Raw genomic sequence first — 13,512 nt, 5'->3', positions numbered from 1 at the left:
TACATTTATCTCGGGGGCACAGGACATCTGAGGGCCTGGAGAACTGTCCTGAGGAACTGGGCTCACATTTCTCTTGGGGGCACAGGACGTCTGAGGGCCTGGAGAACTGTCCCGAGGAACTGGGCTTACATTTATCTCATGTATCAGAGGAAATGAAGGGAGGGAGACCTTGATGTCACTTTAGCTCTATTTAATGTTTTTGTCTAGAAAACATGTGCATATTAAGGAAAGGTTGTGGGCAAAAATCATACAGAATGTGCCTTTGGAGTATTTACAGTTTAAACCATCGACCCTAGAAATGTACATTAGTGTGTTCAGATAGAATGTTGGGTAACGAATTTGGAAGAAGCCTTCAGAATCATTGATGCCTTGCATTTGTTTTCACAGATGGGCACATCCAAAACTCACTTATTTGTGCTAATAAACTGGACAATCTGGTGACTAACAGTTTTATTTTATGTATATATGAAGAAATTCTTTTTTTTTTTTGAAACAAAGTCTCACTCTATTACCCAGACTGGAGTATAGCAGCGTGATCTCGGCTCACTGCAACCTCCACCTCCAGGGTTCAAGTGATTCTCCTGCCTCAGCCTCCTGAGTAGCTGGGATTACAGGCATGTGCCACCACGCCCAGTTAATTTTTTGTATTTTTAGTAGAGACGGGGTTTCACCATGTTGGTGAGGCTGGTCTTGAACTCTTAGCCTCAAGTGATATGGCCACCTTGGCCTCCCAAAGTGCTGGGATTACAGGTGTGAGCCACTGCACCTGGCCTTAAAGAAATTCATTTTTATTAACTTTACTAACGACAATACTCCTCTCAACTTCATAAGCATCAGAGTTTACCTAAAGTTAATATTGGGCCACTTAACCAGCAACGTCAGAACCTCAAAACAGCCTCGCTCCATTTACCCCATCTGTCCTTTGTCCAACTGTTGTCTTATTTAGTTTTTCTCCTACTGTTGTCATATTTATTACATCAACATACATTATAAACTCTCTAATACAATGTACTTTTGCTTTAAATAGTCAGCTTTTTAAAAGAAATTAAAAGAAAAGTGATAATCTTTTATATTAGTCCATAAATTTATCTCTTCCTGAGCCCTCCATTCTTTCTTGGAGGTGTGGATTTCCAACTGGTGTCATTTGTTTCTGGCCTAAGGAACATCATCCTTTATCACTCCCGCTGAGTCTGCTGGTGATGAATTCCCTCAGTTTGTTTGTCAGGAATGTCTTTATTTCACCTTCATTTTTATTTTTGTTTTTTGAGGCAGAGTCCCACTCTGTCGCCCAGGCTGCAGTGCAGTGGCGTGATCTCGGCTCACTGCAACCTCCGTCTCCCAGATGCAAGCAATTGTCCTGCCTCTGCCTCTTGAGTAGCTGGGATTACAGGCACTTACCACCATGCCTGGCTAATTTTTGTATTTTTCGTAGAATTTCACCATGTTGGGCAGGCTGGTCTTGAACTCTGACCTCAGGTCATCTGCCTGCCTTGGCCTCCCAAAGTGCTGGGATTACAGGCGCGAGTCACTGCGCCCAGGCTCACCTTCATTTTTGAAGGACATTTTTTCTGGATATAGAACTCTTGGTTGGTAGCTTCTTTTCAGTAATTTAAAGATGTGCTGTTGGCGTGTGACTGCAGGGATTCTGAGGACAAGCCCCCATTCTGACTGCTGCCCCGGACATATTTTGCATCTTTTTCTCTACTTTAGAGGCTTTTTCTTTATTTTTGCATTTCAGCGGTTTGACTATGATCAAGGAATGGCGTTCTTTGTATTTCTCCTACCTAGGGTTCACTGGGTTTCTTGAATCTATAAGTTTGTTTCACTACTACATGTGGGAAAGTCTCAATCATTATTTCTTCGAGGATTTTTTTCTGATCCTCTCTCTTCTCCTTCTGTTATTGCCATCATACAGATGTCAGGCCACTGGCCACTGCCCCACTGAAGCTCTGTGTGCTTCACTTCTCCTCCTTCTTCAGCCTGGATAATTGTATTGATCCATCTTCAAATGCACCGACCCTTTCTTCTGCCTCAGCAATTCACTTGTGAACCCATCCAGTGAGTTTTCCGTTAGAGACACGGTACTTTTCAGTTTTATCATTTCCATTTGGTTATAGTTCTAGAGTATCATTTTTTTTTCTGCTGTGATTCCCCATCTATTCATCCATTCATCTATTCTGACCCTTGAAGATATTATAAAGCAATATGTTAAAGGCCTTGCTGCTAGCTCCAATGTCTGGGTGATCTCAGGGTTCCTGGGTTCCTTTCTCTGGGTAGTTTTTTTCTTGACTGTGGATCACATTTTCTCTCTCTCTTTTTGACATGTCTAATAAGTTTTGTGTGTATACTGATCACTGTGAATGCAAACTTGTAGAGACCCTGGTTCTGTTATCTTTCTCTGAGGGTGTTTATTTTTTGTTACAGCAGGGAGTTCACTTGGCTGGACGCAAATCTCAATGTGTTTCCCTTGGAATCTCTGCTTAGTTTTCTCAGTCTGCTGACTGTTGCTTTTACTGGGTGCTTCGGTGCCTCTCTGGGCATGCACAGTTCCGGGGCAGCCAAGGATCTGGGCAGAGCTTACATGTGTATTTGGGAGTCCCTATCTGTGGCTGTGTATTTTCTAGAATGTATCTCCTCACATTCCAGCTGCTTTGTCAGCTCTAAACTCCACTGTACAACTCCTGTGACCAGCATGCCTGTGGCTTCCTGCATGAGACCCACTCACCCTTTGATGCAAGGACTGGGATGGTGCCCTCGGAGGGAAGCCACCGGCACACACGTCTCACCCAGGGCTGTTTTCTCCCTTCGAGGGCAGAGGCCCCAACAGATTCTGCCTACTGTCTATCTCCCCCAAGTAACTTCAAAGAGCTTAAACATTTTCCCCTAGAATTTATAGTTACTATTGATAGGAGTGTTAGAATGAAATAAACCACACCACCATTACTAAAAGACCGTCCAATTTATTATTGCCAGGTACTGTATCCCTAACATAACAATCTTCCTAATTACCATGAAGGGCTGACTAGCAGAGATGGGCACGAGGGCTGTGTCTGTCATTCTCACTTAATGAGTGTTTAATGACATCTGTGCTCCTCAAGGAGCTTTAGGTTTAGTGGGGGATGCAGACAATAATTACCAACAAAACAGTGTCAAAAACTCTGCCACAGCAGCAGGCAAAGCGGGTGCCCTGGCCCCATGGGAAGGCCTCTGATGGGTCCTGAAAAGTTGGGAGTTCTCAGGGCAGGTAGGAAGTAGCCGTGTTGAGGGGACTGTTGGGTGCACCGGGAAAACCCTCCAGGCTGAGGGGAGAGCTTGTGCACAGGACTGCAGGTGACCAAGGCTACGAGCCAATCTGGAAGCTACGAGCCACCAGCATAGCTGGAGCTTGCCGTGCCAAGGGGTGGTGCGAGCTCATGAAACCTGCCGGGCAAGGTGAGGATTCAGGCCATCTCCCAAGGACAGTGGGAACCACACAGCCACATCCATGCTTTGGAAAGGTCACCCTGCTTCCATGAGACAATGAATGACTACCACGTGAGTCATTCGTACACGCCTGGATGTTGTAGAGTATCAGAAATGGGTTCTTAGGTGGACTCCGTGCTAATTATACTGCCAAGTTACCCAGCAAACATTCTGTGAAGATAACGTGGGGCTAAAATTCAGCTGGCTCCACCACACGTGCTCACACATCCAATCAACTTTTATAGGCCCTGCCACAGACCAGAGAGGCGTCTCCGGTGCCTTGGCTGTGCATTTCGGGATGCGGACCCAGCTCGGGGCATCACTCATTTGCTCAAGCAGTCCAGAGCCTGTGCAGGGCAGGCAGGCGCCCTTTCACCTCCACGCCCCCAAAGACCCAGCCCATCTCTGTTCACATGGAATGGCATAAGTATTTGTGGTTGGATGTGAAGCAATGGGGTGTATGTGCACAAATGGCAACCAAATTTATCCAGAAGATGGGAAGGAAACGTTGCACTTCAATCCGCTTAAGCTCATTTGAGTTGTTCGGTGTCAGGGGCTGACCTGAGCAATGCTTTGTGACCCACCCATGGCTGCGCACCTGTGATCGTGCTTCTCTGGAAACGGGCTCCTGCGTGTCTCCTCCAAGGGGCCTAAGCACCTCGTAGACCCCGCGACTGTGGCGCGACCTCCCTCCAGAGCCTTGTCTTCAGAGCTCTTTTCCTGACTTGCTCTCTGGCAGGGGCCCCGAAGACTGGTTTGCGTGACTTCTTGTCTTCTAAAATATAGACTGCCAAAATGAAAGGATTCACACCCAAGAGCTTTACGTTCCTCCCCATCACCTCAAGCTGATTCGCTGATTCCTACCGTTGCCCTGGACAGCCTCTCAAGGTAACACAGTGTGAATTGGTATCAGACTCAGCCAAGCAATAGATCCTCTTCTTAAAAGTTTCATTTTATCCTCACTCTGAATCTCACCAGGAGTCAAGCTTGAGGCGTACGCTAGCCAAGCAAGCGGCGTTTTAAAACCTTTCACGAATGTGCCTGTGTAGGTGCCGGCCCTACAAGGGCCGTGGGACCAGGTGTGAACTTCACACAGAATGTGGATTGCTTGGTGGTTCCTGAAGGCCACAGAACTCTATATCCTCTCTCCCCTGAATCCCCGTGCCTGCATGGTGCTTGGCACCGTAGCCACTGCCCAAACTGTCCAGTCCAGAGCCAGAATTCTGGACCAGGGAGGGTGTCCTGCTAACCTTTTAAATGGTGCTCCCTCTTGCCGTTTTCACCAGTTCCCCTGGGGACATAAAGAAAAGTCCCTACCCAAGTTTCTGGAAAATCAGTTCGGTGCCTGTGAGCGGCTTCCTCCCCCTTCTGCTTGAGAAGAAGGGACAGCCTGGGGTTTCCAGTGTTCCCTCCGCGGTGTGGCTACACCTCCTCACTCACCACTCACTCCAGACTGTGGTCTGATTCCAGTGGCAGAATCACCAGGCGTGGCTCCCTGCTTTGCCACGGATACCCCTGGCTCCACAGCCCCACCGATTAGAGCCACCCCTTTACTTTTGAGGGCTTTCCTCTCTACAAGCAGGTTACCTATTTCTCCCTGCGTGGTGCCGCTAGTGCTTAGGAAGAGATGTGATATTCCTTCCAAGGAAAAAGCCTGTAATTAACAGACTTTTTTTGGGGAAGAGTATTCTGCCTCCTCCTCTCCTGCTCGTTTTTTCATTTAACATATTTTATCAGAATGAAATGCCTTAATGAGCGCAGAATTGCAGCTGATCCCAGCTGAACCTCAAGCGCTCTGTGCTCAGCTTGCCGCTCCCCATCAGGCTGTATTCACCACTGTCTCTGCGACTGGGGCTTCTTCCAGGAGCTGCCTCCCCTCCAACACTGCCAGGAAGCTCATCAGCTTCCTATAGATGGAAACGGGGACAGGAAAGCACCCCCCAAACCACTGCCTGTGCTAGATAAGAATTTAATGGAAGATAGAGGAGAGGGTTGGGGGGGGGTGGCAAACAGGAACATGAACGTGTAGGAATGTATATGTGTGTGAAGCAGGGTGGTGTGTGCATGTGTCTATAGTATGCACGTGTGTGCACATGTGGCTGTGTGTGTACAGTATGCATGTGTGTGCATGTGTGTATAGTATGCACATGTGTGCACATGTGGATGTGTGTGTATAGCATGCATGTGTGTGCATGTGTATAGTATGCATGCGTATGCACATGTGGATGTATGTGTATAGTATGCACGTGTGTGCACATGTGGATGTGTGTGTGTATGCACTGAGTTCTTACGTAATGACCTGGAGTCCATTTGGAAAAGACAAATCTACAGAAGCCACAATAGAAATTCCATTTTCCATTCACGAAAAGTCTCTCTTCCCTGGGCATCAAGCTCGGTTTGGATGCCACCCCCCCGCCTTCCTTCGGATGGAAGCTGAAGGGGACGCCCCTGTGTAAGCCACATCGATACTTGGAGGGACTCCGAAAGCCAGGACAGGCAGTGCTAACATTCCTGCCAAATTCCAGCTGCTGGGCCAGTTTGCAGGGTGAGCTGATGGGCGCCCAGCACAACAGTCACCGCTGAGATCACGTCTATCACTCACTCACTCACTCACTCATTCCCTCAACAAATATAGTGCCCACTGCATGCCAAGGACTGTTTACAACACTCAGGGATATGGCCAAGATCCTTGCCTTTAGGAAGCCTCCTCTTAGAGGAGAAGTAAGTAGGTGAATAATAATGAAAATACAGCCAGATCACACCAAGCACTATGGCGAACTGAAGCGGGGCAGAGGGTAAAGAATGACCTGGTTGGCGAATTACATCTGAACTGCTCGCCCAGGGCTCCAGTGGCCGGGGGCTCCTTGGGACAGGGGGTTCATCAGGGAGGAAAGGACACAGGCTGATCTCATCTTTAGAAACCCACTTTGGCAGAGACCAGCCATTCGCCAGCCATATTTCCCTCTCCTTCAGATCATGGAGTTGGACTTGTTCCCCATGTCCCTTGCAATTAGACGTGGCCATGTGACTGGGCTTTGTCCAGCGGCATGTAGGCACTATTGACGTATGCCACTTGTAAGCCTCGCCAGTCCCGAGACGCTCACCCCGGGTGGCTGAATGGCTGTGGCACAAGCCACCCTGGCCCTGCCCACCAACCTTCACAGTGAGCAAGAAATCGACTTCGGTTGGGTTCAGTTTCTGAAATGCCGCAGTGCAGGTAGTCAGCCCTAACACGTACCCACCTCACTGCCTCCTTCTGCTCACCGCCTGTTCTGCAGTGACGCTCTGGGCGTGGAGGTGACCTTGCCTGCAGGGGCTGCTGGACGAGTCAGGGGGTGTGAGGAGCAGATGACAAAGTGGTTTCAAACTACAGCAATACCACAGACCCCAGAACAAGAGAAGCCGCCACTTCCTGAGTCGGAGATGCTGGGGGCAGTTTCCTGGAAGCACAGAATTTGCAGCTTTTCTCATTCTGACACCCAAAGCCAACTTCACAATTCTTCCCTGTATATTTCTAGTTTAGAAAGGTCAGCAGCAGAGAGTCCTCAGGAGGCTGCACCTGCACGGCCTGGAGAGCTCCCGGTGCCGGCTGCTCTCTCGGCCACATTTTCCAAGTTCGTGTTAATCAGGAGGGGCAAATTTCCCTCCTGCAAACTGGAAAACCCCGTTCCCCATCAGGGCATTCAGATGTGGAGTAAGCTGGGCTCTCGTGGTGATGTCTTCAGGAGAAACATCCTCATCAACAGGACAACTGGACCCATCCTCACCCGAGCCCTCTGCTGGTCTGGGAGGATTCGCTCCTTTCATGGACCCTGTCCCAGCCCAGACTTCCTCAGCCACTGACGCTGCAGGGGGTCAGCCAGGCAGGAAGTGTAGGGGGTCTTTCTCTCCACTGTCCATCCGGAGACGGCGCGCGGGGCCACACGCAGCAGCTTGGGGACCCTCCTGGGACAGGGGCTGTGCCTACGTGGCCTCGCTCTTTTGTGTTCCCTTTAACAAGCCTGTCTGCGGAGCAGAGCTGAGGAAGAAAGTCCCGCCTTTCAGTCCTAGATCATCAGGCTGAGAAACTCCAAGAGCCAGGGCAGCAGAATATCCCAGCTGTGCTCAGATAACAGAGATAACAGCCAGACGCTGCGGGTACCCCCTCCGTGGGGTGTAAGCAGATGAGGGCCCTCACATTCACTGCTCACTCACTCCACAAATAATGTGCCTACCCTGTGCCGGTGAGGGTGGCTTGGGCAGCCCTTTCTGGAGTTTGGGAAAAGTGATTGGCAGTTGTCAAATCATGGCCCATGGGCCAACCCAGGCCCTGTTTTTGTTTTTGTAAATAAAGTTTTATTGGAACACGGCCTGTTTTTGTAAATAAAGTTTTATTGCAACACGGCCAACCTGTTAGTTGACACATTGCCTGAGGCTGATTTCACACCACAGCGACAGAAGCTGTACGGCCACAACACCTTTCCCACCTGGCCCTTCACAGAAAAGGTTTGCTGACCCCAGAGTAAGATCGAAGACTGTTTACAAGGGGCAATGTGGGGGCGGCAGAAGCACAAGGCATTACAGAAGCCTGCAGAGCACAACAGAAACCCACTCCCTCTCTCGGGGGCCTTCAATCCTGACGACCTTCAAAGAGGAATCTCTGGTTGGTCCTCACGCCTCCAGCACACCCTGAAGCCCCTGCCCCACTGGCCTGGGAAACAAATCAAGGGCAGCCTCTGTTCTCTCACCTTATGCTTTTCTCTACAGTCAGCTTCTAGCCTGACAAACGATCCCAGTGATCAAACTGTGGTTTGGTATACAATCTCCTTCGGGGATGAACAGTGTGGCGATTCCTCAAAGGCCGAGAGGCAGAACTCCCATTTGACCCACAATCCCATTGCTGAGTATACACCCAAAGGAATAGAAGTCATTCTCTTACAAAGACACATGCGTGTGTATGTTCACTGCAGCACTATTCACAACAGCAAAGACATGGACTCAACCCAAATGCCCATCAATGGTAGACCGGATAAAGCAAATGTGGCACATACACACCATGGAATGCTATATGCGCCATAGAAAGGAATGAGATCATGTCCTTTGCAGGGACATACAGATGGAGTTGGAAGCCATCATCCTCAGCAAACTAAAGTGGGAACAGAAAACCAAATAACACGTGTTCTTACTTCTAAGTGGGAGCTGAATGATGTGAACACAAGGACACAGGGAGGGGAACAACCCACACTGGGGCCTGTGGGAGGGAAGGGGCAGAAGGAGAGTACCAGGAAGAATAGCTAAAGGATGCTGGGCTTAATACCTAGGTGATGGATTGACAGGGGCAGCAAACCACCATGGCACACGTTTACCTAGGTAACCAACCTGCATATCCTATACATGTGCCCCCAAACTTAAAATAAAAGTTGAAAAAAAATTAAATCACTTTGAGAAGAATTTTAAGTCAACGCTAACACAAGCAATGGCTGGAGGCAGCAAATCCCAGCCCTGAGGATGGCGAGGTGGGTGCAGCATGGGGGCCACGGCACTGCCATTGGCATCGTCTCTGGCGTCCGTGGTGGGCGGGAGGTTGCCCAGTGGGTCCAGGAAATGTGGGCCTGGGAAGCTCCCCCAGGATGGGGTTCCAACTCCTGGTGGCTTCCTTCAAGCTCTGAACTGCATTTCACAGGAAAATCTCCAGCCCAGCCTGGCCCTCAAGGGGTATGGGTGGCCAAGGACAGCTGAACCCCGAAAGGGGAGGATGCAGCAGAGGCTGGGTGCTGAGGTGGGAGGGCCGGCTCTGTGCAGAGAGGGCAGGTGATTTGTTTGCAATCAGGTGATACCTTGGCTGGGGTATGGAGGCACACTGCATTCACTCACACCAGAGTTTCTGCTATAAATAACCAGTCATTTTGACTGCTCCCTGGCGGGGTCCCCTGGTGGCCAAGGTTAGGGATACAAAGAATTGGGGGGACCATGCCTGGTGGCTGCTTTCTTCCTCCCATCTCCGCATTCTAAACGCACAGCCCAGCCTTCTGCATTGAAAGGAACGAGAAAACACTAAACAGCACGAAGACTGAGAATGGCCCCTTAAGCACACTCTGGGGACCACCCTCATTTCCAAAGGGTGGGTGAGGCTTTTCCACAACGGTTGGGAATTATTTAATGGAATTCTCACCATCCTTTTATCAAATTATTGCTCAGATTAGGCTGCAATTTTCTTCAAAGGGAAGCAGAAATTGCTCGTTGATAGCCTTGATTATAGAGACACAAATTTGTAAAATAAATTCTTTCTGCGGTAAAAGCAATCTCCGGTGGCCTTGGGAACTCGGGGACCAAGACCTTGCAGACGGGCCATGGCACGGCCCACGCTGGCCTCGACGCAGTGATCGTCATGGCAGACACGCCACCATCCCATCATCCGGCATCTTAGTCATCCATGGAAACAAATGTGATCAGACCAAAGAAAGGGGTCAGAGGTCAAAGGCCACGATCCACACCCCTGCCCACTGCTTCCACACACATAGTAGCCATTTGAAAGTAACCAAGAGAGAAATCACTCCTGCCTCACAAAGTCCCATCCACCTAGGACGCAGCTTCCCCATCTAAATTTTTCATTGCCCTGTGTAAGGCTAATCTCATTACAGAAAGGTTGTGAAATCGCGACCTTCTTAGACACCAAATGCAGAACCGCCAGGGCTTTGGGATGCCGGGAGAAGAGCCTCACGCTAACGCCGAGACCCCCGTGCCAACGGGAGGGGTCTGCACTCACCCTCACGAGCTGCTGCGGGAAGGGCCCGCGCGAGTTCTCGGGCACGTTGATGGGCGGGATGACCCAGTCCCGTTTGCGCCGCCTCAGCCCGTCGGCGTTCTGGTGCCGGGGCCACGGCAGCAGGGTGTCCTTTGGAGGCGGAGAGGGGTCCAGAGCCACGATCTTCTTTCCCTTCTGTGGCTTTATTTGGAAAAGGGAGAGAAGAAGCAAAGAAGTCCAGTTAGGTTTTGCACAGAGGAAAAGGGTGTTTGCTAAGATGATCTGTACTGCCCGAGACTGAGAGGGGAGGCGGGTAACCCTGGGACAAGGAGCTAAGTGGGAAAAGGAGTTAAGCGGGAAGGCGGGTAACCCTGGGACAAGGAGCTAAGTGGGAAGGGCGGGATAACACTGGAAAAGGAACTGTTAGGGAAAAAAAATCAAGTAAGACCCCCATCAATATGATGAGACAGATTACAAAATTAAATGTGGGAAAAAGAAACCATAAAAAAAGAAGAAAATATAGTTGACAATGTCACCAATAGTGTAGACAGGGCTTTTTACGCCCACCCAAAACAATGCAAGAGATGACAAAAGAAAAGACTAATATGTTTTCCCACAAAACTCCTGTTCATGAAAACAGACCCAAGAGGCAATTGACACATTTGGAAAACATGATTTACAACAGTTTGACATGAGGTTCATAGTCACTACATAAAGCACTCTTAGAAAGCAGGAAGAAAATAAAATGGAATCTTGTTTCCGAACAAGAAAAGGACATGAATAGATAATTCACAGCAAAACAAATATAAATGATCAATAAACTTATGACAACTGTCCACATCTCCCAGTAATCAAATAATGCATATCAAAGTAATACATCCTTTTTACCTGTCAGATTGACAAGGCTGAGCGAAATGAATCTGCAACACTGGGGGTGTGCAGTGAGTCAGTGGGTGGAGGCTGATGGCTGAGGGTGTGGGATTTGGCCTTAGACCCATATCTGTGTGGATGTGTCGAAGCTCATGTGACGTGGGGACCAAGTCCCTTCATCTCTCACAATCCTGGGATCTTCTCTTACGGAAGGGAGATGGTAGCAATGGCCCTGAGTTTAGGCACTGCTATGGGAATGACATCAGATGACAATGAGAAAATGCCCAGCCCATGCTTAGCACAGGGCTCAGGCTGTCAGGACGGTCACTGATGCAGCTCCTGCTGCTGGGGTCCCGCGGTCACTCAGCACAGCCCTCTGCCTCCCGGTGGCCAGTGACTATCAAGAGCCTCAAAAAGGAAGGTCCCTTTTGACCCAATAACTACACAGCTGGAAATCTGTCCCCAGGAAACTCTAGGTGGACCAAAGTCCTTGTAGACAGATGTTTACTGGGGATGTTTTTGAACAAGTAAAAATACCAGAGCACAAATCTGAATGTCTGTCAGTGGATTCCAAATGCATTACACTGTGTTCATGTCTTGGAATATTATAGCCATTAAAAGTTACTCTTTTAAGACTGACATGAAGAAATGTCCATAAAATATTAGTAAGTGGAGAAATAGCACCAAAGCATACGTACAGCATCAACCGCAACTGCATTTTTTCTTCACTTTTTCTTTTTTCTTTCTTATTTTTTTTTGAGATGGAGTCTCACTGGGTCACCCAGGCTGGAGTGCAGTGGCACGATCTTGGCTCACTGCAACCTCTGCCTCCCGGGTTTAAGTGACTTTCCTGCCTCAGCCTCTCGAGTAGCTGGGATTACAGGAGCCAGCCACCTCATCTGGCTAATTTTTGTATTTTTAATAGGGATGGGGTTTTGCCACGTTGGCCATGCTGGTCTCAAACTCCAGACCTCCGGTAATCCACCCGTGCTGGCCTTCCAAAGTGCTGTGGGATTACAGGCGTGAGCCACCACGCCCAGCTTCAACTGCGTTTTTTTAAAGGATAGAAAAAGAAGCTGGGTGCGGTGGCTCACACCTGTAATCCCAGCACTTTGGGAGGCCGAGGCAGCCAGATCACCCGAGGTCAGGAGTTCAAGACCAGCCTGGCCAACGTGGTGAAACCGCATCTCTACTAAAAATATAAAATTAGCCAGGTGTGGTGGTGTGTGCCTGTAATCCCAGTTACCTGGGAGGCTGACACAGGAGAATCACTTGAACACGGGAGGCGGAGGTTGCAGGGAGCCGAGATTGTGCCATTGCATTCCAGCCTAGGGAAAAAAAAGCGAAACTCTGTCTCAAAAAAAAAAAAAAAAAAAAAAAAAAAAAAAAAGAAAAAAAATGTAAGAAAATACATGAAAATGCACACACTGGTTTTCTCTGGTCACCAGGGAGTTCTGTTATCGTATTTTACTTCCTTCCTTTTACCTTTCTGTGTTTTCTAAATGTGACAGTGCACGTGACTCTCATGGCTGACAGTGCCAACAGAACTTCACGCATACATGTGGCGTCCATGCGTCTGCCGCGTCGGGTCCAGTGCAGGTTGCCCACATGGCATGCTTTGCCACAGTCTTCGTGGCTGATGCTCATTTCATCTGAACTGCAGAGGCCCTAGGATATGATAGTTCACACAGCAGAGAATGGACCTTGCACCAGGGCAGCCCAAGGCAGGGAGGACAAAGCTGGCTGGGAGGTGTCTGACCACAGGCTGCCCCGCGGGGGTCCCCACCACTGTTTGCCTCAATTAATAAAACCCAGGAGGCTTCCATGGGGGCACTCCCAGCCTTCCTTAGAAAGGAGCCATGTGAGGTGCAAACATGGAGACCCAGGGGCCTCGACTCCAGCCCCTCATGATGACAAGGGGCGGGGGCTTTTCTAGGCTCCTCAGGGGACTTTGAAGAACTTCAAGGACAGTCCTAATTGCACATTCTCCCTGGAACCCAGAGCACAGACAACTGGACTCCATGGTTTCCTCGCCCAGACCAGTAGCCACTGCCTCACAGGTACTGAATGTCCGATGAGCATGAGAGCAGGACTCTGCATCTGGCCCTTCCACTGAAGATATCTCACCTGTCCTCCAAGACCAAGCCCCAGACAGATGGCACCTCCCTGGGAGCCTGGTCTTTACCTTGTGGATACAACAATTTAGGTTAACAAGCTCTAAGCTTTGATGAGAAAGACCAGATTAATCCCACTGCTCAAAGTGGCTTGAAATAACGCCAACATAGCCAACACGAACAATGATGATAGCTGTGGTGTGCACTCAGGTTCCAGGCTCCAGGTCAAATGCTGTTCCATGCAGTCTCCCCCTGAATCCTCCCTCTCACCACTTCAGCAGGGAGCACCGTCATTCCTACTTTCCTACCATGCGAGGCCAAGACACTCATGAAGCCCACGCA

At 49.4% G+C, this 13,512-nt stretch overlaps 1 protein-coding gene across 1 annotated transcript in view; it reads right to left on the bottom strand.

The window, feature by feature from the left end:
* CDH4 (cadherin 4) overlaps positions 1-13,512 on the bottom strand; it is a 687,081-nt gene that overhangs the window by 152,730 nt on the left and 520,839 nt on the right. The window contains exon 4 of the mRNA XM_028828556.2: positions 10,208-10,387. Coding sequence (XP_028684389.1) covers positions 10,208-10,387 — 180 coding nt within the window. The remainder of the gene's footprint in view (positions 1-10,207; positions 10,388-13,512) is intronic.

This window comes from Macaca mulatta, chromosome 10, assembly GCF_049350105.2.
Source record: "Macaca mulatta isolate MMU2019108-1 chromosome 10, T2T-MMU8v2.0, whole genome shotgun sequence".
In the NCBI taxonomy this organism is placed as follows: domain Eukaryota; kingdom Metazoa; phylum Chordata; class Mammalia; order Primates; family Cercopithecidae; genus Macaca; species Macaca mulatta.
This window is presented reverse-complemented; position numbering and strand designations above follow the sequence as displayed.